At 48.2% G+C, this 25083-nt stretch overlaps 9 protein-coding genes across 9 annotated transcripts; 7 read left to right on the top strand and 2 right to left on the bottom strand.

Annotated features, from left to right (window-relative positions):
* Positions 1-764: 764 nt before the first annotated feature.
* On the bottom strand, positions 765-3741 carry F5B22DRAFT_648232 (uncharacterized protein; the record flags this gene model as incomplete). Its single annotated transcript, XM_047978992.1, has 3 exons — positions 765-1124; positions 1236-3579; positions 3635-3741. 3 exons carry the CDS (start codon positions 3739-3741, stop codon positions 765-767), a joined length of 2811 nt encoding a protein of 936 aa, XP_047829171.1.
* Positions 3742-7020: 3279 nt separating this feature from the next.
* F5B22DRAFT_613573 (Dip2/Utp12 family-domain-containing protein) lies at positions 7021-8898 on the top strand. Its single transcript, XM_047975419.1, has one exon. The coding sequence runs from the start codon at positions 7295-7297 to the stop codon at positions 8492-8494; it is 1200 nt and encodes a 399-aa protein (XP_047829170.1). The 5' UTR covers positions 7021-7294; the 3' UTR covers positions 8495-8898.
* A 466-nt stretch (positions 8899-9364) lies between these two features.
* Positions 9365-11399, top strand: F5B22DRAFT_613572 (ATPase WRNIP1). Its single transcript, XM_047975418.1, has one exon. It carries the CDS (start codon positions 9517-9519, stop codon positions 11200-11202), a length of 1686 nt encoding a protein of 561 aa, XP_047829169.1. The 5' UTR covers positions 9365-9516; the 3' UTR covers positions 11203-11399.
* Positions 11400-12571: 1172 nt separating this feature from the next.
* On the bottom strand, positions 12572-13575 carry F5B22DRAFT_287802 (uncharacterized protein). The gene is made up of 3 exons (XM_047970378.1): positions 12832-13575; positions 12698-12776; positions 12572-12652 (listed from the first exon to the last, which is right to left on the bottom strand). The coding sequence occupies exons 1-2, from the start codon at positions 13484-13486 to the stop codon at positions 12739-12741; spliced, it is 693 nt and encodes a 230-aa protein (XP_047829168.1). The 5' UTR covers positions 13487-13575; the 3' UTR covers positions 12572-12652; positions 12698-12738.
* Positions 13576-13989: 414 nt separating this feature from the next.
* Positions 13990-16518, top strand: F5B22DRAFT_287725 (uncharacterized protein). Its single transcript, XM_047970377.1, has 6 exons — positions 13990-14249; positions 14377-14586; positions 14645-14798; positions 14853-14965; positions 15024-15361; positions 15409-16518. The coding sequence occupies exons 1-6, from the start codon at positions 14166-14168 to the stop codon at positions 16385-16387; spliced, it is 1878 nt and encodes a 625-aa protein (XP_047829167.1). The 5' UTR covers positions 13990-14165; the 3' UTR covers positions 16388-16518.
* Positions 16519-16840: 322 nt separating this feature from the next.
* Positions 16841-17821, top strand: F5B22DRAFT_637473 (uncharacterized protein; the record flags this gene model as incomplete). Its single annotated transcript, XM_047977442.1, has 2 exons — positions 16841-17309; positions 17418-17821. 2 exons carry the CDS (start codon positions 16841-16843, stop codon positions 17819-17821), a joined length of 873 nt encoding a protein of 290 aa, XP_047829166.1.
* Positions 17822-18087: 266 nt separating this feature from the next.
* On the top strand, positions 18088-20249 carry F5B22DRAFT_613554 (uncharacterized protein). The gene is made up of 2 exons (XM_047975417.1): positions 18088-18868; positions 18917-20249. Exons 1-2 carry the CDS (start codon positions 18377-18379, stop codon positions 20120-20122), a joined length of 1698 nt encoding a protein of 565 aa, XP_047829165.1. The 5' UTR covers positions 18088-18376; the 3' UTR covers positions 20123-20249.
* A 251-nt stretch (positions 20250-20500) lies between these two features.
* Positions 20501-21606, top strand: F5B22DRAFT_657518 (uncharacterized protein; the record flags this gene model as incomplete). Its single annotated transcript, XM_047980053.1, has 1 exon — positions 20501-21606. Exon 1 carries the CDS (start codon positions 20944-20946, stop codon positions 21604-21606), a length of 663 nt encoding a protein of 220 aa, XP_047829164.1. The 5' UTR covers positions 20501-20943.
* A 712-nt stretch (positions 21607-22318) lies between these two features.
* On the top strand, positions 22319-24775 carry F5B22DRAFT_613552 (uncharacterized protein). The gene has a single exon (XM_047975416.1). It carries the CDS (start codon positions 22665-22667, stop codon positions 24327-24329), a length of 1665 nt encoding a protein of 554 aa, XP_047829163.1. The 5' UTR covers positions 22319-22664; the 3' UTR covers positions 24330-24775.
* The last annotated feature ends 308 nt before the right edge of the window (positions 24776-25083 follow it).

Here is a 25083-nt window from a genome sequence, read left to right as displayed (position 1 = left end):
TACATTCATTCATCTGTATATCTAGCAGATGCTGAACCCGCCCGGTCCTGACAGGTATTCGGATTTATCACACACTACTGCTCCTGGTATTGAAAAATAACGATTAATGCATCTGTAGGATTGGCTACCTAAGTAGATAGTTACGACGAATAATCCTACTTTGCAAACCGCGAAATCAAGGGATACCACGACGATCAATATTGGGACAGCTATGTGCTAGACTTGAGTATGCAAGCTGGGTAACTTCTGCATGGCTCTGGTTGAACCAGTTGCATCAAAAGACCCCACCACCTTTATCAGTTGTTATAATGAAGCTAGGCGCGCGGGTTTCGATCCCCCAATTCCAAGTCGGAGAACCGACTGGTTGATCGAATACTCCCCCAGCTGAAGGATAAGTGGTGTACGCATCATTCCTCGAGTTCCCTCACCATAATCTTTCTTGACTATTCTACATGGCGGACTTCCCTTTCCTACGCCAGTGTTGCGTGGAAATTGATTATACCCACACAGACTCGAAAATTTGCCCGTTTATTTTTGAGACTGTGTCGTTAGTCTCGCAGCGTTCGGTGCCAACCATCAGCCTAAGGAAAGGCGGGCGAAAGTGACGTGCTCTATCAGCTGAACAAATAATTTGGCAAAAGCACTGGATACTACAACCAAGTGGTTGGCAATGTTATGACTCGCACAGCTGAGCTGGTTTCTCAACGTGCAAATACGTCTTCATCAGTTTCATTCCTCCTCTGACACCTCGTCTTAGTTTTTTTTTATTCCTCTTCTGAGTCGCTCTCTTCGCTAGAATCGCCGGCAGCCTGTGCCTCAGTTTCGGGTATGGGCTCCTGACTGCCACTACCATGTCGTTGAAGCTGGGCTTTCAGCTCCCGCAACTGCTCAATCTTGCGTTCCTGCTCGTGCTTATTCATTGGCTTATTTTTTTTGGCCTTCGGCATTCCACTGGGTTTGGCCTTCGGCTCGGATTCTGTGTTCAAGTCCTTACTATACTCGGGTTTCTTCGCAAGACCCTGGCGGATGTTGGGATGCGCTTTGTTAATCAGATCATACAGTTTGCCAAGAGCGTCTGGAGTTAGAGAATCAATGTCTAACTCCATCTCGCCATCGTCATTCTCCTATTGAAGTCATCCAGTCAATTACTGCTCATGCCTTTGCACAACACAAATTCTCGCTGCGGGTTGGTCTAAGAGTGTGGGGAAAAGAGTATATCGATGCTTATTACTTACATTCTGACCAGTGTCACGCTTGATAATCTCGACAGCCTTGGTGAGAGTGTTGCCGTCTAGCTCGTTGATGCCTTCAGCTATGACCGCCTTCTCTAAGGCACCAATGGTTCGCTTCTTAGGTGCAACTGGCTTCTTATTACCACCAATCGGTTTCTTAGATGTGCTCACAGATCCAGACATCCTCTTGTTTCCGCCGACTGAGTTGTTCCCAGTACCCTTGGATTTACTCTTGGCATTGCCACCCTTTTTCTTTTTGGGCTTTCTTTCGCTGAGGAATTTAGTCCTCTCTTCAACTAGCTTTCGTTGAAGCACAGCCACCATAGACTGTTGCACCTCCATCATGGTAAGATCTGGCTTTTTGGAATTTAGGAGCTGATTAAGCTTTTCCTGCTCCTCATTCAGTCTCTGTTGAAGACTTTGAATTGCATCATTCTCTTCATCCTCTCCGTTGCCATCACTATCATCATCCGACTCAGCAATGCTTCGGTCGGGACTTGCGGTGGATGCATGCATCGCAGACGGGGCTGCCGCAGGGTAGTGCTTCTCCATCCACTTATCCTTTCCAGCTAACTGACTCTTTAGGAGCTCTTCTAATTGTCTGGCTTGGTTGGAAACATCGTGATCTGGTCCGTTGAAAACCTCAGAATTATGAACGATGAGTTTCATGTCCTTTTCGAGATCTTTCGTCGTTTTGTATTCTCCGTCATAATTCTTTTCGGTCATTTTAGCAAGATCCATCGGCTTCTTGATGACCTTGAAGTAATTGGGGATATTCAAGGCCACGGGATCCACTGCCGCCAGAAACCACTGGTTGATCGCATAATGCTTGATTTTTTTAACCTCCTCGAGAACCATGTCGAAAAAGCGTTGTTCGGGATCCAACTTCTTCTTCCGGCTAGCCTTCGATGCATATTCGGGATCACGATTCTTCGGTGGATGAATCGGCCGTTTTGGTCTGTCGCCATCGTCGCGGGTAGAATCACGTCGAATTTGAGGGATCCCTGATGGGGGGATAGCAAAAGCTTGATTTGTAGTTGACGCTGTATTGGGAAGAGAGGATGGGTCTGACTTCGACTTCGGACTTGTTGCTAGGCCGTGCGTCTGCGACTGAGACTGACGGCGAGGCTGGTTGGCAGCACGGGGCTCCGTCTGACGAGTTGGTTGAGCCTTACCTTTCTCGGGCTTTACAGGTTCTTTCGTATGGATGATCTCCGGCATTCTGACTAGGATGTAGTCTCTCACTTGGGCTGCAGCACGCGAGACGTCATGGAGGGGGCCATTGAACAATACCGCATTTTCGTAGAGTTGATTCACATCAGCCTTGAACTGGCCATAGTTGGCGTACCTATCCTCGCGCAATTTACCCTCCATCAGAGAGATATCGATAGGATTATCGATCTTTGCGCTGTAGTCATTCCATAATCCAGGCCATAGCTCTTGCACTGACTTCCGGAAATTGCCGCCGTTCTTGGTCTTCTTCACATTGGCAAGGACCTCACGTGTCCTCTTGTTTTGGTGGGGTGTAATGGGCAGATGATCCGGAATCGCGCTGTCCAACTCCTTATTTCCTTTCTGCTGAGCAGGTGCATCGGCGTCGGCACTGCTAGCTACAACTAATGAATCTAGGGTAGCTTCGCCCTCATCCTCTGTCCTCGCTCGTTTGGCGGCGGGCTCTTCCGTGTCGTCTTCTTCGCGCTCACGAGATACCTTCGGAGGGGATGCAACAGATTCGATCATTGGTACATCTTCATCCTGCGTTGCCTTAATCTCAAGCTTAGATATGTCAGCGGGCTGACTAGAGTCGGGGGGAGACGATGCAATCGGCGCGTCGCTCACAGTAGCTGTGTCTTTTGCGCCGTCAACGTGCTCTGCACTTGATGCCGAGTCAGGTTGCTCTGTTGGAACATCAATATCCATGGAATCGACATTAACACTTGATGCCGGATCTTCCTTGTTGGAGTCCTTTTGTGGTGAAGCTTTCGGTTCTGCGGCGGATACATCATCGATCGAAGCTGGCGCCTGTGTGCCATCCTTCTCTACCTTCTCTGACTCTTTAGCTGGTGTTGTAGACACCGTAGCAGCCTCGTCGTCAGTCACCTTCTGCTCTGAAGGCTTGCTCTCTACCTCAGCTGTGCCATTAACCTGTTTCATCTCGACATCTGCTACAGGCAGTGTGTCACCGGATTTTGGCGATGATGCCAGCGAATTCTTTTTGGTAAGAGATGCCTCCTCATCCCGAGCGCCTTTTGCTCCATCTTCATCTGAGTCCTTAGACTTTTCGGTGTTACCATTAGTAAGAGGCGCCACTTTTGGTTGCGTTGACTCTGTGTCTGACTTAATGTCCCTTTTGTAGTGTGAGTGATCAAAAACCGTCTACCAAGTCCATAGTAACAACTTACTCGTTCACCGTCTTTGCGACAGGCTGGTCAACTTCCATTTCGTCCGCAGGCGTAGGCTTTGTCGCTTTACCTTGCGATGGTGAGCTCTGAGGCTCTTCGGAAGCCATGTTTGCTGTTCACCGAGGCGCCAAGCGCAACACTGGGAGCAAAAAAGATAATGCTCGAGTTTTATGTTGAGTACCTGCCCATGAAAAGGAGCTTTGAAGTTTGACCTGGCTATTGATGTTTAGCTATGATGTACCACGCTGTACAAGGGGAAAAGGTGAATTCAGTGATAATAAGTGCTATGCGTGAGTATGAAATTGGACCTTTAGGAATAGTGTTTTATAAAGAACATGATATTGGAATAGTGTAGTGGAAACCTTGCGCATTCAATATGAATACTGGCAAGAGGGGACGATTGCGGGAGATGAACATGAGCCCCTTGCCACTATACAGCCAAATCCTGAAGTAGAGGGTGCTGCTAAAGCAGCTAATTCCACTTAATACTTCAAGCGCAAATGGAAGGCTGAGGATGGTGTGATAGATGCTTGCATACCTCACCTTTACCACTTGGCAGGCAACAGCTTCTGAAGGTGGATATCCTGCACCAATTGCTTTACTCCAGGACAGCTGTGGTTGATGCACTACCTGTGGTTAGCAGGCAGTTAGGGGAATATCGCCACGGGAGGCTGTGAAAAGAAGCGAATCAGGGGTCCACCGTCGCAGGTAGTTGCAAATGAGGCGATATAGAGGGCCAATGAGATGAATCAATTGAATTTCGCCAGTTAGTCAGCAAACTCAACGGTCGGACTTGGGCCGGAGTCGGCGCAGATTCCGGACGAATTGGTGAAGATACACCGGCCCAGAGTCCTTGTGCACCTCTGCTTGGGGTTTATCAAGTAGTGCAGACTGAAGTGCAAGTGGCTGCGATCTGGTATACTAACCATTAAGATGCACGAAGAACGACCGAGATAAAGGCAGTGAAGAGGAGTGTAGAGTGGTGCGGAGCATGAGCAGAACCCAACTTGAAGAACTGATTGATGAAAGACGCCGAATTTAGCAGCATACATACATACCTTAGGCAACAAATACCGATGCGACCGAAATGACGAGGCAACAGGTGAGAAACCGTGTTGAATAAGGAATTAGGTGGGTGGGTGTGAACCAAATGCGATGTTGGAGGCGGAATGGGATGCGAAAAGTCGAATTGGTATAAAATTACTATTTTCGAGGTATGCGCCGGTGAGCCTCACGATGCCACTTTGTAGAAGCGTCAAACAAGCGTGTTGGAGTATAAGTGGGTGGAGTAGAGAGGCGGAAGTGGAACTTACGATTGGAGGAAAGGGATGATTTAATCCCGTTTGGAGTCAAGGGACGAATCAGGCTAATGAGGAATAGCGTTTGAAGTAGGCGATGAATAAAAGCGCAAGAGAAGGTGCTAATCAATTACTGGAAGCGTTTGCTGTAAAAGCGGCTTAAAGCGCATTAATGGGAGGGATGCACCAGTGGAAGCAGTACAAAGGTACTTGGTACTTGGTCGTGTTATTGAGGAAGGGACGTTGCTATTGTTGTCGCATGGAGGCAGGTGATGATGTTATTGTTGTTTTGCACGTATCTATCTGCATGTATTGTACAGACAGAGATGGAAATGGAGATAGAGAGATGGAGATTAGTAGATAGCGATAGTAGTGATTGATTGATTGATTGACTGCCCAAAGCCCCAATGCACAGTCCCAGTGATGTGATGCGATGGCACGGGATGGATGAGATCAATGGAATGGAATTGGGGGATGGGATGGGTGCCGGTACTTTCGGACTTAAGGCCGGGCTGGCTGGCTGGTTGTTGTGGTTGGCTGGCTGGTTGGGTTGGGTTGGAAAGAGGCACGCGCGCAGCGGAGGAGGGGGGAAGGGGAAGACAGGGAGAAATAGGAGGGAAGGATGGAAAAATACTTGGGAAAGCCGGAGGTGTCTTTTTCGCGTTCAACTCGAGCTGGTGCAGGCGCAGGCGGAGAAAAATCGCGAAATCTTCTGGCTCTGGGGCCCGTTTCTTATTTGTACAAACGCGCCAGGCCGCAGGGTTGCCCAAAATCACTGGCCACTCTCCACCCGGGCCAGAGCCTACCTAGCTAGGTCGCAGCCACGACAAGAGCTGTGGCGGACAGACGCCACGGGCGTGTCCTGAGCGATCCTGGCGTCCGGCCAATCAGTCCGCCGCAAACCTGCCAGAAGAGGGTCTCTGAGGGTCTCTGAGGGTCGTCGGGTTCCGTGGGTACAAGGGCGCCGGCACAAAAAGAGAGTCAGTGCCTACCTACCTGTGCTACCGGTACCTTACCAGGTACGTACCTCTACTTCTCTCACTTCCAACGGATGTGGTATGCACGCGGTTTGCATCTAGCTTTGCACTTTATCTCTCCGTGGCCACCCACTCCCTCGGCGAGTCAGTACTTAGCGACGGAGACATTGACATACCAAATCCGCTGGCTACGAGAACGGACAAAGGGCGAGCGCCGTTGCGTGCGCATCGACGTCTGCAAAGCCCCTACCCTCCTTACCCGGGGTATCTATCTACCTACTAAGTATGTAAGCCTACCTATACTGGATGGCGCGCGCAAAGCTACCTACTACATACATGCCTTACCAACTGTAGGTACCGTACCCTTACACTTACAGTGACCGACAGGAGCAAGGAAAGAGAATCAAAGCTGCTTGCCTAGTCGGGCAACTTGCGACCAATCATAGCCCGATCGCATTGGGACAAAGTCCAATCATGACGCGTCGTACATGAACCCTGTACATTTTGGAAATGACGAAAGCCACACAGACTCCAGTTCTGTCCAGTCCATTGGGCGGACCATACGCCCGGGGGTGTGCGTATGAGAAAGGTGGGTTGGACTCATGGATGGTTGATTGGCTGGTCACATGACATGATCGTACTTAGATTGCTGGTGAATGAAGGCGATAAGAATGTGAAGGCGACCATGGTCATGAGATGAGAGAGGAGTGAGAGGAGTGCCCCGAAATACGAATGAACTAAAACTCCAAAAGATGGCTATGGCTGACTTGGGCGTTTAGACGTCTATCGTCGGCGGCAATGCTGTGAGTTGGGCTGTGGATGAATATATGTAGGGTCAAATTCTCGTGGTGGTCTTTGAGAAAGATAAGTGCCCAGGAAGAAGCTGTCCTGAGAGAAGTCTTCATACTGGGTAAGGGGGCGGGGGAAAGAGTTGCAGCCGTCAGTTTTACTATTCAGCTGTCAGTGGCTAGCCGACAACGAAAATGAGCATGGTTGGGACAGTGCGCAAGTACAGTATCATTGAAAATAACGACAGAATAGACTAGCCCCTGTAAGGACTAGTAGATTTCCTCTGCAGGTGTCTAGTCCCCTGTAGGCTAGGTATCTACCCAGGTAGCTTTACCGACCAAACGCCCTGAGGAAAAATCTTCGGCCTTATCACGCGATAAGCCTCTCTATCTGTCCTGCTACCTTATCAAACAGCAAAAAAGTTCCAGGCCAATTGACTTCAAGGCCTCAAGGTGCGATTGCATTGGTAGTGTCTCAACGCCAACACGTTACGAATAATAATACGACGGCACATACGGACCATACCATCAATCTATCCGTGTCGCCCCTTAATGTAATTTCTTTGCTTTTGTCCAAAAGCAGCCCGCACCCTCAACATGTCGACCAAGCGGAAGGCGTCCGCCAAAATCGCCCAGCCTGTGGCGAGACAGAGTGCGAAGAAGACGCTGAGGCCTCAGATAAATGAGTCCGAGACAGCCGTGTCGGTTCCCGAATCCTCAAAAGCCAACCATGTGGCACCTACAGAAGCCATCATAGAAATCTCAAGTGATGCGGACAGCAGCGACTACGAAGTTTCAGACAACGAACCGACTCATACAAGAGAAGACGCACACGACATACCACCTAAAGTTACCATATCTGCTGCTCCTAGACCCGCCGACACTCTGAAGAAGCACAGCGACGACGCCAGTACCGACATCGCTATGGCTGATTCGGGCATCCCCAATGACACCGATTCCGACCAAGAGTTGGCACAACCCACGTTAGGCGAACTTGCACGCGCACACGGCACAATAGATGTCCCCTCAGCATTAACACCCCAGTCCGACGCTGTCGCCTTGCAAGGACGAAATATAGCGCCTCCAAGCCATTCATCGTTGGGGACAGTTCTCTCCCAAGCACTTCGTACCGATGATGCAGACCTGCTCGAATCGTGCCTTCGTGTCACAGATGGCAACACAATCGACAACACCATTCAAAGGCTAGATTCTACTCTCGCCGGCACACTTCTTTCTAAGCTGGCCTCCCGAATGCACCGACGACCTGGACGAGCTGGTAGCTTGATGACTTGGGTCCAGTCCACCCTCATCTGTCATGGAGGCGCCTTAGCTGCACAACCTGGGCTTGTGAAGAGGCTGAGTGAGCTGCAGCGCGTGCTAGATGAGCGTGCAAGAGGTTTGAACTCGCTTCTAGCTTTGAAGGGGAAACTAGATCTTATGAACGCGCAACTCAAGTTAAGGCGACAGCAATGGAACTCAGAAGTTGACGAGGATGTGCAAGATGATGAAGGAATCATCTATGTTGAGGGAGAAGATAGTGATGCTGACATGGTCAACGGATTAATGGATGTGGATGATGATGAGCTCCCGGTTACCAATGGCGTGGTGGATGACGACTCAGAAGACGACGACCTACAGAGTAATGCATCTGAAAGCGAAGAAGAACTTGATGCCGAGGAGGAGTTAGATGAGGATGAGGTTGATCATGATGATCTCGAATCCGAGGAAGATGATAGTGAGGCTGAGGCTGCCCCTGAACCGCCTTCTAAGAGGTCAAAACACTCTAGAGGCAGGTGAGAACGTGTATAGCGAAGAAATGTTGAATAAATGATTCTGGAACAGCAAAACATACTCGTGCCATTCATAGCATTGGCACGCTTTAGAGTGATATTGAATTGCCCTGTCCTGTCTCGCCACTGGACTTCGGCAAGACACAGCTTGACACATTACTAACGATCCTTCAGAGTTGATTCAAGGGTTTTGCGAAAATGAAGTTATGTTTCGGTTATACGCCGATTTCTTGGCACATGATGCCAACTCTGGGGTATCGCACTGGAAGAGTTCGATCCAAACCTATAATGTTCTATAAAATCCTGAAAGCAGTATTCAGACAAAATTACCATAACTCAAAGTGAATAGAGCTCTTTGTATGAGTTAAGCATGAATAAGAATAAAGCTAAAGGGTGTGACCCTCATGAAGAGTTACGTCATTACTTGCATTAATACATAACTTGATTCGGTCCGATCTTGACTTGGAAGGCAAGAGATACAGCAGACTCGGGACACCATGGTCGTAGAACTCTCTATTTGTAAGTGAAAACAATATGGAATTTCAAAGCCAAGTCATCGAACTCAAAGAGCCGACCCCCTAGAATAAATAGGTGGATCGTGAGTGGTTGGCACCCAAGAAAATGCAAAGTTTATAACCTTGTCATAGCCTTAAGACATTTAGAGCTTACCTATATTTATTTTTCTTATTCAAGCAGCTATTTTCCATCTATCTACCTAGATTTACTCACGAACATTACATGAGATGTCGTGCTTCTACCGAAGCCATCTGGTAACTCCCTATAGAAAGGTATGGGCGCTCTTTAGAGCTACCCCACTATGACCAAGCTGTTGGGGCCGTGAGACGGCCACTAATCCATTAAATAGCTAGTTACCCTTGCAGCGCGTTACCCGCGTCGACAGAAAGAAAATGTCCGAGCGCAGACATCGTCAAGCTTCGTTGATTACGAAACCCATTTTCCTTCTTGCTAGCTGACTAGAGCCACGTCTGCACCGCTTGCATTGCTTTCCCTTTCGCATAATCCTTCACCATGGTAGAATGTCCTGTCTGTACGAAGCAAGTCCAGTCATCTAAGATCAACGATCATCTGGATTCAAGTTGCCAGACTTTCATCATCGAGAACCCACCCACCTCCTCCCCGGGCCCTGGGATATCAGCTTCAACCCAAGCGAATGCCTCCGTTTCAGCCTCACAGAAGCGCCCTGCCTCTACGTTCTTCCAGACGCCTTCCTCGAAGCGACAAGCGACGCCGAATGGCGTTCTAACGCCTATAGTCAATGGTGCACCGGGCACTTTGAAATCGAACCCTGCTGTCAAACGATCCTATGACGAAGGCCCTGGCCATGACTCTCCCGATGGCGGCGCTAAAGGCGATGCAAGTGCCGGCAACAACTCAGATAATACGGGAACTACACCTCAAAGTCCTCTTTCGAAGAGGGCTAAAACTAAAACAAATCGTGTTGCGCCACTAGCCGAGCGTATGCGTCCAGAGAACCTCGATGACATATTCGGCCAGGAGCTTGTCGGTCCCAGTGGAGTACTACGCTCTCTCATTGAGACAAATCGTTTACCGTCGATGATTTTATGGGGTGCGTCAGGCACGGGCAAAACAACGATAGCACGCTGCATAGCAAACCAGGCTGGATCACGCTTCGTCGAGATGAACGCTACAAGTTCTGGCGTCGCAGAGTGCAAGAAGTTGTTCACAGATGCCGCCAATGAACTTGCGCTGACAGGACGCAAGACGATAATATTCTGCGACGAAATTCACCGCTTTTCAAAATCACAGCAAGACGTCTTTCTCAAGCCCGTCGAAGCTGGCACTATAACCCTGATCGGCGCAACAACTGAAAACCCTAGTTTTAAAGTCGTGAATGCGCTCCTGTCGAGGTGTCGTACCTTCACCTTACAGAAGTTGACTACAGAGGACATACAACGGATTTTAACGCGGGCGCTTCAATCCGAGCTTCCGTATGCTTCATCGACACCACCTCCACCCCTCGACGAGGAGTTTCTCGCCTACCTCGCCAACTTCGCAGATGGCGACGCTCGCACAGCCCTCAACCTGTTGGAACTTGCTATATCGCTTGCTAATCGGGGAGAGGTCACGAAAGAGGATATGAAAGCTTCCTTGACAAAGACCTTAGTCTACGACAGGGCAGGCGACCAACATTACGATACAATATCTGCATTTCACAAGTCTGTTCGCGGGTCTGATCCTGACGCCTCATTATACTACTTGGCGCGAATGCTGCAATCGGGCGAAGATCCCCTGTTTATTGCGCGCCGAATGGTGGTCATCGCCTCAGAAGATGTCGGGCTGGCGGATAACTCCCTGCTGAGCTTAGCGACCTCGACATTCACGGCCACCCAACAGATTGGTATGCCAGAAGCGCGTATACCACTAGCACACTGTGCCGTCGCTCTGTCCATGGCACCCAAGAGCACGCGGGCATATCGCGGCCTGAACAACGCGTTCGCAGCATTGCGCGAGCCCGGCGTTGCTGCCTTACCCATCCCCATCCACCTACGCAACGCGCCGACACGCCTGATGCGCGAGCTTGGATACGGGAAAGAATATAAATACAATCCCAACTATAAAGATGGGAAAGTCAAACAAGACTATCTCCCTGATGACCTGCTTGGCCGCAAATTCCTCGAGGAGCGCGACTTGGGAACTGAGATAGACCCTGACTTGGCTATGGAAGATGCTTGATCTGGTGGTTATTGCACATGGATACTCTTTGATTGGTAGGACTGGGTAGGCATTGTATAAAAGATGGAAAAGGATACCTAGGAAAAAGGAATCACGCGGACAAGCCCCGGGAAGGAATTGGCGTGTGATATTGGAAGGCTTGAGTGCGTACTGTTGATACAACTTATATAAATGATAATCACTTTAACAATGGCTCCTTGCTGATTACCTACTTGAGTAATACGATGTAATGAGGTACCAAGACCTCGACTCTAAACATGCTGCTTAAGTTCATCTATCACCCTCAACTAACCTTTTGCAGGACTTAGAGGAGACATGATGAGGATTTCTAAGGAGAAAAGAGTTGTATGGACAGATGAGATAGACATGAGACAAAGTTCTCTACAGACAGGAACAGCGTTGCTGGCAGACAAGTCACTTGGCCATTTTATCTAATTGGTCAGACAGCGAAAGATACTTCCTAATTGGGAATTGAGACTCCCTTAGCCGGTTTAGATCAAAAAGTATCAGGAACAAATGGCTTTGCAAAGCATGTTTATGCCGTGTGGCTGGATACCTACATACATACAGACGCAAAACCGCCACTGATACATTGGATCACATTCCAAGCACCTGGTGGTTATGTAAGACATCAGCATTAATCACGACGTCGTGCTTGTCCGTGGCTGTGTTGTCATTTAGCTGCGCAGGCTGGTGGGTGAAGGGTACGTGCATGTTAAATTTATATATAGGTATAGGGTATAGACGACATGATATGACATTTATAACCAATTTATCTTTTCCTTTTACTATCTTTGTATTGGGGTGAATTGAAGCACGAAGCAACACGTCCTTGAACCAGGGTCCTAGCGGAACATGAGAACCAGCCTTTTGTTATCGTCCCGAGAAATCTGGACATTCCTTGTCTGTATACCTATCTTGCTGCGCTGCACTGAGAAAAATTGCTATGGACCGATCGGGTATTATCAGCATTACGGCTGCAGTCGTGGGTGCAGTCTGTTTCGCAGTGGCTGCTCAGTATCTTCACCCCGCTGATGCCAAGGACTTTCCGCCTCTGCCCTATCACTGAGTTTCTGTTATAGGTCTCGACTAAGAGACGCTATGGGTATGATCAAGAGAAAAGTCACAGCACGAAAGGAGATCTGTTCAGCTGTGGTTCTAAACAGATCCCAACTCAAGATTAGTGGACTGTTGATTGAATGGGTATCGATTTCTTTGTCATGTACATCATATGCCCTTCCTTCCATTCAAAGAATGTATTAGGACAGCAATAGTGCGATGGAGATATTCCATCAACTAAGCTCGAGTAGAGGCCCTCGGGGACCCATCTCTCTGCTATTCTATAACCAGAAAATAGCTATTCTATGTACTATTAATCAAGCATGATTTCGCTCTCTCGTTATCCATAGTGCTCGATACGGCAACGCCAGCGTAGGCAAAAAAGAAGTATGTTCAGGTCTAACCCGCCCAACGCCGCCCTGATGCATAAGAGTATACAACCACCCCTTTGACTTACTGAACAATTTGTGTAGTCCATCATACCATAAAGGATTCACCACAACCACATTCTTCCTCTATAGCAATGTTAGAGCTGTGGACTGTGACTTCGTCCCATGGAGGGTGACTTACTGATGTTAGGGTTCCGGAATATGAATCGCTCGTTAAGCTTATCTTCTATCCAGTCCATCTCACTACCAATAATGCTGAACAGGGCTTTGCTATCAATCACAACCTTGACGCCATCTTGCTCTACCACTTCATCAAATGATGCGGGCTTGTCGATGTACTCCAGGTGATATGCTAAACCACTGCAGCCCCGGTTGCGCACGCCAACCTTTATTAATTTGGGTTCTGGTTGATCCAGAAGCTGACGTAGTTGATCAACGGCCGTAGAGGTAAGCTTTAGTGCAGCTTTGCGTGGCTTGAACTTGCGCTTGGGCGGTACAGGTTTGGGCTTTTGTGCTTCTTGTTCTGACGCTATATCTGGTTGTGACGGTGCTTTAGGCTGAGCTGGTGGTCGTGTTTCATGGACAAAGGGTACTGGGTTTGCAATAGAGGTCTCGGGTATCGGCTCATTGCGGGGTGACGAGGGTAACCTTGAGGGCAGAGGATATGACTGGAAAGGTGCGGAGGATTGGTGTTTCTCCGCGGTCGCCCATGATTGAGTTTGCGAAAATCGGCGTAGGATGTGCAGACATGGTCGTGGAGAGGATATCGTGGTGGCGTTCAAGCAGCTAAGCAGAACGCCAGGCGTCCTCTGAAGCGTCACTCTCGTTGAACTCATCGTGACTCTTATAGACCAAGGCTATAGCATGCGGGTTGGTCGCGAAGGATGAGAAAGTCGTAAATGGCGCAAAGACAGCCCCTCAAAAGGCAATGGCAACAACTGAACAATAGGAGAGGATACTAGTTTATTGGTATGGGCAATGAAATTTGGATTGAGGCAAGGATGATTAGGGACGCATGTTGGTAGAAGGCGACCAATTGTTAGGCCGATGGCAAAGAATGGTCCGATGTTGCTTTCAAAGCAACCCGGCATCTTATGACATCGAAGCTGCAAAAAGAGCCCCGATTCTGGCCGAGAGCCAATCAGAACCGCCATATTGGTCAACCTCTGCTCGGCTAGGCGGCAGTGGGCCAGAATCGGTACTTGGGAAGGCAGCCTCTCGGGTAGGTTCTCTCGATAACGGCTACCCGCTTTATCTATGAATGTGGTATAGTGCTAATACAGTCTAATAACTGTATAATACACTGTATATGCGCCAGCACCTTCGGCCATGGTTCCGCTCTCTAGCTCTTACACACAGGAATAGTGCTCTACCTACACCTATCTAATCATTGCGACAGTGCTCCTTTGAACAAGGCGCGGCGCCAAGTTAATCTGGCATCCTGTAGTACGCCGTCATATCATGACAGGATGACCCTTTCGATCCCGGCTGTCTCCCGTCTCTTCCCGTCTGACTATGGAAGCCTCTCCTTTGACCCAGCAGGCACGCCCTGAAATATTCCAACAGAAGATTGTGAAGCTATACGAGGCTTTGTTCCAGGTTCGGGAGTTCACTTCCCCTATGTGAGATATTGGAGACAGTTGAAGGCTAACGATACAATCGCAAGGTATGTTAGTGTTAGACTTGCCCTCGTCATAGGGGATGCTGATTCCCTGTCAACAACTAGGATGACGTCGATGCCGACAGCGAGAAACCTGAAGGTTTCTGGCGCGAGTTCTTTCTTTTGAAGCCCGACCGAGCATCATTGCTGAAGATACTTGCCGAATTCAGCCCCGACGATTTAATACATCTTCAGCCCCAGACACGTCAGCTCTTCTTCCGCGCTGTAGCGTGCCTGAAGAAAGGGAACAGTATCGCCGTTTTACATGCATTAGAGGTGGGAGAATGGTACCATGGCCAACTGGGAAATACAGATCCTAACAGCTGTGGCACAGACCCTTACGACTTTCTTCTCTGCCACTCTCTCCAAGAAGTATACGAATCCTAGCTCGGATATAATAGCGGTACTAGCCGGGCTCGATCATGTTGATACGATCTTTACGGATTTTGTTGGCGCTCTGGACAGCATCATTCGCAATGGGAATACGCGTACGTCTTTCGGATTTTGCAATCTAGGCTGTTGCTAATGGTGTGGTTCTGTAGTCGAGATTCGGCAACGCGCCGTTGAGGTTATGTTGTCTATTACATCCGGCGCTTACCAAACCAGCCTCTTGACATATTTCATTCAGAGAGATCTCTTCCCGGCTATCATGAAGGTCAGGCATCTTGTGCGATTAAGTCTTTGCATGTGTAGTACTTACTTACATGACGTAGTTTATTCAAGACTCCGATTCCCCCGATATGGCTCTGGAGCCTTTTACCTTGCTTGGACTTCTCGCAAATTACAACAAATTCGAGTTTCAAAATCCGTACCAGCTCAGACTCAATGACTTTGTTAATGAGACTGCCATACAGAAGATTGTTCGATGCGTTGGGCATACTTGCAAAGATTTGAGAGGCCAATACATTGATATTCTTGAGGATCTGCCTGAGGGGTGGTCGTTGTCAAATACACTCAGCATGATAGGCCTAGGCAAAATTACTCCTGGCGCCAAGCCGAACCAAAAACCCAACTATGATCCCGAAGCAGCAAAGCAGATGTTCGCTAAATTGTCAGTATTTCATGCCCAAGCGTGTTGCAATTGCTAACCTATATCAGACCCGGCGAAGAAGCTGCTGTGCTACTTGGCCTATACGATTTTAGTCATGCTAACAAGCTCTTTTGCTTCAACTTGGTCACAATGTCTGCTGACAAAGGCGAAGAGCAGCCCATATCCAGCTTACTTTCGCTGACATCCTACCTCCTTCAACATGCATTTCTTTCGAACAGGGCTACAAACTATGCCCATCTCAGTCTTATGGTATTTCGATTGCTTATCGAGGACCAAGTTTTATGCAAACGTATCTGTAGCGAAGAGAGCAAAGCTACTGTACGGCTCTGTCGTCAACGGCAGCCATATCTTCCAATCGTCAAGGGAGAACGTATTCTCGCCACAAGTGTGCTGGACACTATGATTGATGGCATTAATCATAACCTTCGCCGAAGGTTGGATGTGAGCCTTTATACGCTGTGCGTGGGCATCACATTACGAATCGTATCCTATCTATCGCGTTCTCGAACGCGTATACAGTACCATTGGTCCGAATTGTTTCGCTCTCTTCTCGCATTAGTCCGTTTCCTGACTACATATGCCTCTGACCTAAAGAGCTTGCCGCATTTTGAGACCTTACTAGATCTCGTCGTTAATCTCCTAGCCTTATCATTGTCTGCTGGTGAGGCCTTCCTTCCAACTCCAGCCGCATACGATGATCTGTTCTACAAGGTTGTAGAAAGCGGCGAAGTTTTGGTGAAGTTTCGTGATACATACAACCTTTCAAAAAGGCCCTCCAATTCAATAGATACGCTCGTCAACGTTACAGCGCATTACAAGATCTTGCTGGAGTCAGGTGGCCCGAAGAAGAATCTTACAAGTACGGAAGTAGCGGATGTAATCAAGCAAGGCTACGAGACCCTGAGTATTCAGACGAAAGAAGGATTAGATGGATGGGAAAGATACCGTGAAGCGGATGATCGAACACTATTGAAGAAGATGGCGAGAGCCACAGTTATGGATGTTAAGATTATGGTACAAGTTTAGGAAGAGTGTAACAATCTAGCATTATTAATTGTGAACTCTGTGAGGAAGGTGTTGCGATCGATTGTTGGAGCTTCTTGGGGCCTTTACTATGGACGTCAATCCCGATTTTAGGCAAGTCAGTCTTTTGATCCAAGAAAACTCAAGCTTTCGTACTGGTTGGCAGTGGCAGTGGCAGTTTATTGGCTTCGTCGCAACGTCGCATCAGGATTCCAGGCAAATTCAAGTCGTCCTAGCAAGCGGAAGCAGTAGCTCCGAACAAACATGACACATTTACTTCCTATGTCCCAGCAGCTGCACGGTCGCCTCCGTAAAATTATTCACGATACACCATTTCCTCTGTGGAATGGCGAACGCCTTATAAACGCGGGCGAAATTGCGAAACGTGCCGTGTCATCGTCGTCAACCGCCCCGATTAATACTACAACGCATATCTTTGAAACTCACCGGCTCGGCATGCCCCGGTTTTCTCCACGTTCCCGGCTTTCACGTCCGCCAAGTATCTCGGCGGTAGCCAAGATCGCCTTGTTCGCATTCATATCTCCTTGGCTATGGAATCTTACATCTCCTTACCTCTCGCCATATTTACCGCATGCTCTTCGGCCGTCGGCCCCTGACAATGGGCGGGTGCCTTATCCCGAATATGAATGTCGGCCTCATCACTATTCGACCGAGCTCGTTTCACTAGACCCACTACTAATCTATATCGAGAATTTCCTACGTCCATCCGAGATAACAGAACTCCTCGAAGCCGGCGAGAGTGGGTTTTCGCCCTCGACGGTGTTCAAAAATGGCAGATTGACTGGAACGTCTGATCGGACTTCGTCGTCAGCAGGTTTACCACGCGACAATCCGACTGTAGATTGCGTGTTATCGCGCGCGCAAGGTTTCATGGGGAGCATGATGGATCCAAATAAGGATGATAGTAAGCCACTTTTAAAGAATTTTCGTATTTTGAGAGTTTTTGGAAGTAAATTTAGGACAGAAGTTCATGTATCATGCTAGGAACCAACACAACTGACTCCGGCTATAGTTGGTCCCCCACAGCTCGTGCGTTATAGGGCTGGGCAGCTCTTCAACAAGCATCATGACTGGTATGATACTCCTCAACCAACACGCCGAGGAATGCGAGGACACGGTAGGACGTGGAATCGTGCTGCAAGCTTCTTCGCTATTCTTGAGGATCATTGCAAGGGTGGAGAGACGTGGTTTCCGTATATTGACAACACCCACTCACGTAAAGACGACGCTCATCATCTCTGGCGAGCACATGAGGAGGGTGGACTTGCTTTTAAGCCTGTCGCTGGAAACGCGATCTTCTGGGTCAATCTACATGCCAATGGGACAGGCGATGACCGAACTATTCACGCAGGATTAACCGTCACTGAGGGACTGAAGACGGCTATGAATATTTGGCCCAGGAAGTTCTACGATTAAGATACGAAAGCCATCGACTAGCTGTCTGTTGTTACCACACGGAGTCTCAAACAATGCATAGCCCACAGTTAACTTAGCACTAATTCGTTCGTTATATTCGAACATTCCCATTACCTATACTAAAAATTTCCTAAATTCCTCAAAATTTAACCATGACTGTGTCGTGATTACGTGAAGAGATCGGATTCCGTCCTGTTGGGGTGAGGTGCATAGTGCGATGTGGTACATGGAAAGACATGCAGCGCAGACTAGTGCACTCGTAATCAGCCATCTTTAGAGTTTACCACGACAGGCAACTTCAGCAGTACTTGAAAATAAGAATGATCGCACCTCCAAATGCCCCCAGGACCCTAATGATGCTTGAGAATTGGACTTTATCGCTGCATGTAACTAATCAATATTACTAGAAAGGCCAAAGGCAACGGTCTCACCTCGTTTGCTTAGGATCGCCCAGTCTGTCGTTACCTTCGGTCCTATCGTGGAACATTGTTGTCGAGTATTTACAGCCGAGGCTGATGGGCATTGACCGGTCAAATTCCGGACTTTAGCGTCGTTATGCCTTCCAATGGTACTACGACTATAGAGGAGAAGAGCTGGCTGGATTCGCGCCTCATGTTGCCTCCTATCGTTCACGAAACTATCGAGAAGAAGCACTCAGATATCTCCAAATTTGCTCGGGTATGGAATGGGAGGACCTTAGGGGCACTGAGGGGTGTCTGTTCCTTGAAGCTATTTCGAGAGCCTACACTTCCTCTCAAAGTGGCGCTTGGCATCGCGCTTCTAGTGCCTATAGTCTATTCATGGCATTCGTTAAGGTTGATAAATACCATGTCCCGAACAGCTGCATCCACGACCTCGGCCTCAACCTTGCTCGTGGACACGAACTCGAACTCAAACTCGAATGCGGGCAGTAATACGACGCAGGGTCACACGACTGATGGGTTGAGAATGGTGGTTTTTGGTGGAGGCGACATCGCTACGTCGGCCCTTTCAGCCAGTGAGTGGAGCAACAAGGCGTACGCTTGGCCAGAAATAATGTGTCGAAAGGTAACATCCAACTGATGCTTCATGCCAGTGATGCTAACAATGTCGTAGCTTGGATGCGATACCTATGTCTCTTTCGTTCCATTAACGGACGGCGGCGGTGGCCCTGTTGTGTCTAATGACTTCCTTGATGCTGCATACAAACGTGTATCTCGCGCTACTGTCCATAAGAATAAAGACGATGGAGTAGTTAAACTTGACTACTCTTGGGCAACAGAGCAATATCCAAAGCCCCATCAATCTGATTTGGCTACTCAGATCAATTCCTTCCTCTCGTCCCCTCTATTACAGCGAAACACCGTAGAATCCCTTTGGGTGTTCAATGTTGGTTATTGGGACATCTGGTACCTCGCAGCTTTGCCACGCAAACTTGCGACTGAGGTGATTGATTCGAGTATTCAAGATCTGTTCTTTCAAATCGAAAGACTATATCGAGCGATGCGAGACCAAGAATTAGCTGCATCCCCGGAACCTCACCCAGGAATTAGAACTGGTCGAGCCACACGCCCACCTTTCCGCATATTTCTCACCCGGTTATTCGATATATCTTTAACACCTGGATTTGCAAGCGCCCGTCCAATTCCACCCAGACCACACTCTAGTTCCAGTCAATTGCGCAGCGCAGCATTCTTGACGAGATATTGGAACTATGTACTCGACCTAGCCGTCAACGATTGGCTTACTACCTCGGATCCAGAGTATTGGTCCACTACCGACAAGATTGACATTAAAGTCGTCGAAGCCCTCGCCGGCAAACATTCACTAACATCTGTGGGAGATCTTACGAGGGAGAAGGAGAAACACGATCACTTAGGTTGGCGCAATAAAGGGGAGCTTGACGACGCGATTTCGCTGCCGCGCCGTCGACTCGCATCATACGGCATGCCTGGCTACCTCCGGGGACTGATGGTCGACCGCCAGCTGCGGAATGCCGAGCTCTCAGATCATAACGGGCTTGGTGCACGGCCACCTGAGGATGGGTTCCTTGACATATCAATGCCTTGTGTTATAAAGGTCGCAGGTGAGAGGATCACTGATGAAGGTGACATCGTTTATGGTGAGGGGAAAAGAGTCGTATGCCAGGATCCTGATAACTATCTGTTCTATACCGAATTCACCGTTAGTCCACGTGCCATCTACGAGATCGGTGTCCATGCCGCTAGAAGCTTCCTAGACCAAGTCGAAGACAGCTCTGCGTGGAAGGAAAAGGCTATGAGGCATACAGAGAGTGATAAGGAAGATAATGGACAAGAATGACGCGACTTATAGTTTGAAGATGGCAATTTTTACTTTAGATAGGAGCTGGATTTGGACTTCCTCAGATTTTTTTTATTCATTGGAAATAGAATTGCAGACAGTCGATATATACCATACCATCATCGGGGAAATCGTCTTCAACCCGGCGCACTTCACTTCTTTATGCCATATATAAGGCGACAAAACCTCACTTTGCCCCCGTAGACGACATCAGTATTGTTCCAAAAGTATCTCATTTGGCGTGAGGCTCGCGCCTGCTTTTCGTAATCCCGTGGGCAAGATCTCTTCTTTGACTGCTGCCGAAGGCCCTTTCCCAACTCGTTCTTAACCTATATCGAAACCCAAAATTATTGCATCCAGTTGCGTTGAGGCTTCTCACATCTGACTACCAGGTAAACTGGAAGCAAGCGCCGGTGGTTCTGACGCCTATCTTTATTGCAACCCGTTCCCTCCTGGCTGTTGGTCTTTCCTTCTGTATTGTCTTCGTTGCTTCACGGCCACTTCCTGCTACAGAGTGTAATATCCATTTTCTCTTAACATCCGGGATACAGACAGAAGAGAATTGATATCCCACCAATCCTCCCTTGTCCCAATACTGCCATCTTCTACTCATCAATAGATCCAGACGTTATTAAACCCGATAATCATTCGTTGGACAACAGAGAATACATCGAACATCAGATTTTTTGTGTGCATTGAGCAGTTTCATCGTCCTACCAGAAAACCCACCTTTACAGTACACCTATTCTAGAGTAAGTTCCGACATCCTCACCGTAAAGTCGATCTCTGACATTTCATAAGCCATACCAACTCCCGAAAAAATGGATTTCGAATGCTCCTGGACGGTTAAAAAGTACCAAAAGCTGGCCCGAGAAATACTGAAAAATAGAGACGAACAATTTGTCTACGTCAATGTCGTCCTGACTAAAATCATGCCTGGGAAGCAGCATGCCGCTCTGCTTGTTAAATTACCCGATGCGGTGTTTAATGCCTCCCTAAGTGCTGCCACTCCTCCTGCCACTCCTCCTTGCGGCCTCGAGATGGGCCATGGGCCCGGTTGGCTCCTCCCGGGTACAGTATGCTTACCTGATGAGAAAATTTTGGACGCACTCAAGAATGAGGTCCATAATACGCTGTATGTACTCTTCCTGCCCGACTCTCCCCTTGCACAACAGTCACAGGCTAATTCAATGGGTGACAGTGGTTTAAGGATTACAAAGTTCAAGTCGAAGATCCATAAGCATGTCATGAATGTCGAGTATAATGGGACGCGAAACAAAGCCCTCATCCTGACGTTCAGGGCTAAGTACAGCGATACACCTATAGTTATCGGAGAGGACCGATATTCAGTGACGCGCTGGGCAACGGAAATGGACTTGGGCCGTGTCCGGCTGTTCGATAACAAGGTACTCCAAAAGATCAAAAAGATATTACACTGTAAGGACCTTCCCTTCCTCGCCATGGTACCGAACGTCACGCCTTGAACCTCTTCAAGGGCATCATTTTGATGGATTGCTGGTATAGGACTTGCACCTTCAGCAATGGATAGTGAATGGGTCGCGGGCGCATAGCGTTTTCAGACAGATTCTATATCATGTATTACCAGTAGCGTCTTGTTCTTTGTTAGTATTCTGGGAGGACAGTAGGGGAGGATCCGAGTAATGGGAGAGTAATGGTGTAGGAATAATTGTATTTTGTCCTTTTTGTCTTTCGTTTGGAATGAATTGAAGCAATTGATTGCGCCCTTAACAGATGTTGTGCTGTCACAGACATGAGTGAATGAAGCGGTCGGCTGAAAGGTGAAGCGTCTGATTTATACAAGTCCCAGGATACGACAAGTTGTTCACGGAATCACTGCTCTAGCTGAAGTGATTCTGATGTTCTTTGAAGATGATGATATATCATTCTGTGACAGTTTCTCTGGTGAATCACGAGAATGAAGTTCTTTGTTCTCTCTTCTTACCTGGCCATTAGCTGTGAACAGCCCTTGCACACCGCTAATTCAAGCAGCAACTTAGCTACCTATGCTTAAATACAGGCTTTCCTAGGCACGTATTCAAACGCTGTAAATCGGTCCCTTACAGGCGGTCGGTTACCTATGCTGGTAGCGCCTAGACCGCCTTTGCCTTCATTAGCGAAGCATCTAGATACTACCTGTATTAGGTGCCTGAGGCCCACCCACAACAACCATTGGAGGTTTTCTACATTTCTTCTCTCCGTGGGACTTCACCACTGCCATCAGGCTTATGTTTGGCTGTTTAAGACCTCATGGTGATCAGCAACCGAGCTCTATCTTCCACCTCCTCTCTGCTCCTCCTTTCCACGTCTATTGCCTAGCCTAGATTCATCATATCAGTGTAGTAGCTGTGAGAGCAACCTGCGTGCACTGGTCGGTAGTCAGGCTGCAGGGCAGCTCGGTTCTCTCTCGGGCATTCCCGTGCTACTTGCACACCCTTCATTATTCTTCATTTCCCAGTCCAGTCTTTACCCTCACTCACCCCGCTGCCCAAACCCTGCCTGTTGGCGCTTCTTGGTCTGTGCAATGTCGGGACTACTGACCGACAAAGAGATCGACGATGCCGTCGACAAGCTTGCAGCATTCCGCGCCAGGAGTGCCGAGGAGGATTTCCTACAGCGCTACGCGGATCTCCTGACTAGCTACAAACAGCTGAAGAGTGACTATGAAGAAGAAAAGGCCAGCCGAGAGCGCTATAAGCAGCTTGCACGCAACCAAGAACGAAGACCCTTCGTGCTGGTTGTTGTCGACGGCGATGGATACATTTTCAGAGATGAGTTTCTACAACAGGGAGCTGAAGGTGGCTCAAAGGCAGCCCAACACCTCAATAATGTACTTAAGAAAAGCCTGCAAGGGAAAGGCCTTGAACATTGCGACATCATGATCCGCGTCTATGCTAATGTCGCCAACTTATCCCGGACTCTCTCCAAGCACCACCTCGCAACGCCGGATAAGCGCTCTCTTGCTCCCTTTCTTGCCAATTTCAACAGATCATATGGGCTTACTGACTTTGTCGATGCCGGCGAGCTCAAGGAGAATGCCGACTTCAAGATACGCGCTCTCTTAAATTTATACGCCGACAATCATCAGTGCAAGCACATCTATTTTGCTGCATGTCACGATGTCGGTTATATTTCAGATGTGACTAGATTTAGAGGGGACCATAGTAGAGTTACACTTGTTCGATCATCTGGACTCCTTTTTCACGAGCAGTTCACCAAGCTTGACCTTGGAATTGAGGAATTACCTGGTGTCTTTCGTGCAGTACCTCTTGAAGGACCCCTATCGTACAACCCAATACCTAATTCAACCGTTGACTCGATTAAGAACACCCCTCCCAGTGGACCTTCTTCAGCTACCAGTACAGCATATCAGGCTACCAGTCATTGGGAACCCCCAAAGATATGTCAATTCTATCAGTCTGGCAAGTGTCGATATGGAGGAGATTGCAAAAATGCACATATTGATCCCAGAGGATACACTTCGGCCAATTCAACCAAATCTTCCTATCTCTCCCAAATGGGCCACCCGAACAGCTTCGACGTCGATATCCTGGGCAGTTTGGGTCGGGGGAAACCCTCACCGACGGCACCACGTTATGACACATCACTATACGATACACCATCAGGCCCAATGTCGCAATTGAGAAGCGATCCTACCCATCAACTACCGAAGAAGAGTGAAATACCAGACGGCTGCGTAGCCGTGAATAGAGATTTACATCGACTAGATGCATACATACCACCCCCTAGTTCAGCTGCTTCTTCTAAGCTAAGAGAGCTATCTAGTGTAAGAAAGCTCTGCAACAAACAACAACTGACGAATTCGTGCCCTAACGAGAACTGTGAATACGAACACGAGCAAATACCTGAGGACTTACTGCCAGCACTAGAGTGGTTATCGCGTTCCCTACCTTGTACGAAGCGGGGCGCTTGTAGGAACGCCCAATGTGTTCTTGGTCATATCTGCCAGAACATGGAATGCCAATATCGCGGCGGCAAAATTAAATGCAAAATACCAGGGCGCGCACATTCGATGGATCTTGACATGAATCATTATATACGCGACGCGGGTCACACTGATTCATTCGACATAGATAATGCAGCCACTAGTCCCGGTACCATTACACCATCCAACTCGGGCAGTCTTGTGAACCAGGCCCCTGGAGTTGACCCTTGGGACTTTTCCTAGTTGGACACAGACGAGCGACTTGGAAATGGTCACGAAGTTAATGGGCAACCAGATGAGAATGCTCAATTACCAACAGCAAAAGCCGACGAGTCGCTTCTTTTCTGATTCTAATGAATGTAATCGGCGATAAATCTCGGCCTTTGCTGACCTACTTATTGAGCGATGGATGAAGATGAAAATGTCTTCTTACGACAAATGAGAGATATTCGCTAAACCGAGGGGCAGAGACTAAGCCCAAAATTCGAGGAGCCTCGTTGACAAAGAGGTATAAAATTTTATTAGCACGATTTCATAAGAAACGACGATGGCTATTAAGTAGCTACGCGGAAAATGAGCAATGATCAAAAGGAATGAATGTATAGGCCTGGGGGATCTGCAGAGGCCTTAACCAGAGTGTGTTTTCAGTAATAATACAATCTCATATGTGCGTACTTCTAGCACAATAACCACTTCTTCTCATTCTTCCTGTGACTTGAATCATAAGTTGAAAGCGTGACTTTCACTGGATGAATAGCCACTTACGGCTGAAGCCCTTGTGTGCTGTACGACTTGTAGAGGACATGACTACTTGCTTCTCCCTTGACAGGCCGGAGTAAGCATTTAGTAAACGTTCAAGGAATGTTTATAAATACCTTGTTTTAAACCTTAATTAATCATCGAACAATCTGGGGCTGTTTTCTCATAGCGATTAAATTATATCGAACCAGGAAGCACCAAGATTGATTTCCATCCTATGGATCAATATGTTATATGA

This window comes from Xylaria bambusicola, assembly GCF_022495145.1.
Source record: "Xylaria bambusicola strain CBS 139988 unplaced genomic scaffold F5B22scaffold_32, whole genome shotgun sequence".
NCBI classification, from domain to species: domain Eukaryota; kingdom Fungi; phylum Ascomycota; class Sordariomycetes; order Xylariales; family Xylariaceae; genus Xylaria; species Xylaria bambusicola.
This window is presented reverse-complemented; position numbering and strand designations above follow the sequence as displayed.

Bases quoted from the DNA above. Each gene is read 5' to 3' on its own strand.
- F5B22DRAFT_613573 (XM_047975419.1), top strand. From the start codon at position 7,295: ATGTCGACCAAGCGGAAGGCGTCCGCCAAAATCGCCCAGCCTGTGGCG.
- F5B22DRAFT_613572 (XM_047975418.1), top strand. From the start codon at position 9,517: ATGGTAGAATGTCCTGTCTGTACGAAGCAAGTCCAGTCATCTAAGATC.
- F5B22DRAFT_287802 (XM_047970378.1), bottom strand. From the start codon at position 13,486: ATGAGTTCAACGAGAGTGACGCTTCAGAGGACGCCTGGCGTTCTGCTT. The intron at 12,777-12,831 runs GTAAGTCACCCT...ACATTGCTATAG, and splicing joins ATTCCGGAACCCTAACATCA to AGGAAGAATGTGGTTGTGGT.
- F5B22DRAFT_287725 (XM_047970377.1), top strand. From the start codon at position 14,166: ATGGAAGCCTCTCCTTTGACCCAGCAGGCACGCCCTGAAATATTCCAA. The intron at 14,587-14,644 runs GTGGGAGAATGG...GCTGTGGCACAG, and splicing joins CCGTTTTACATGCATTAGAG to ACCCTTACGACTTTCTTCTC. The intron at 14,966-15,023 runs GTCAGGCATCTT...TACATGACGTAG, and splicing joins TCTTCCCGGCTATCATGAAG to TTTATTCAAGACTCCGATTC.
- F5B22DRAFT_613554 (XM_047975417.1), top strand. From the start codon at position 18,377: ATGCCTTCCAATGGTACTACGACTATAGAGGAGAAGAGCTGGCTGGAT. The intron at 18,869-18,916 runs GTAACATCCAAC...ACAATGTCGTAG, and splicing joins CAGAAATAATGTGTCGAAAG to CTTGGATGCGATACCTATGT.
- F5B22DRAFT_613552 (XM_047975416.1), top strand. From the start codon at position 22,665: ATGTCGGGACTACTGACCGACAAAGAGATCGACGATGCCGTCGACAAG.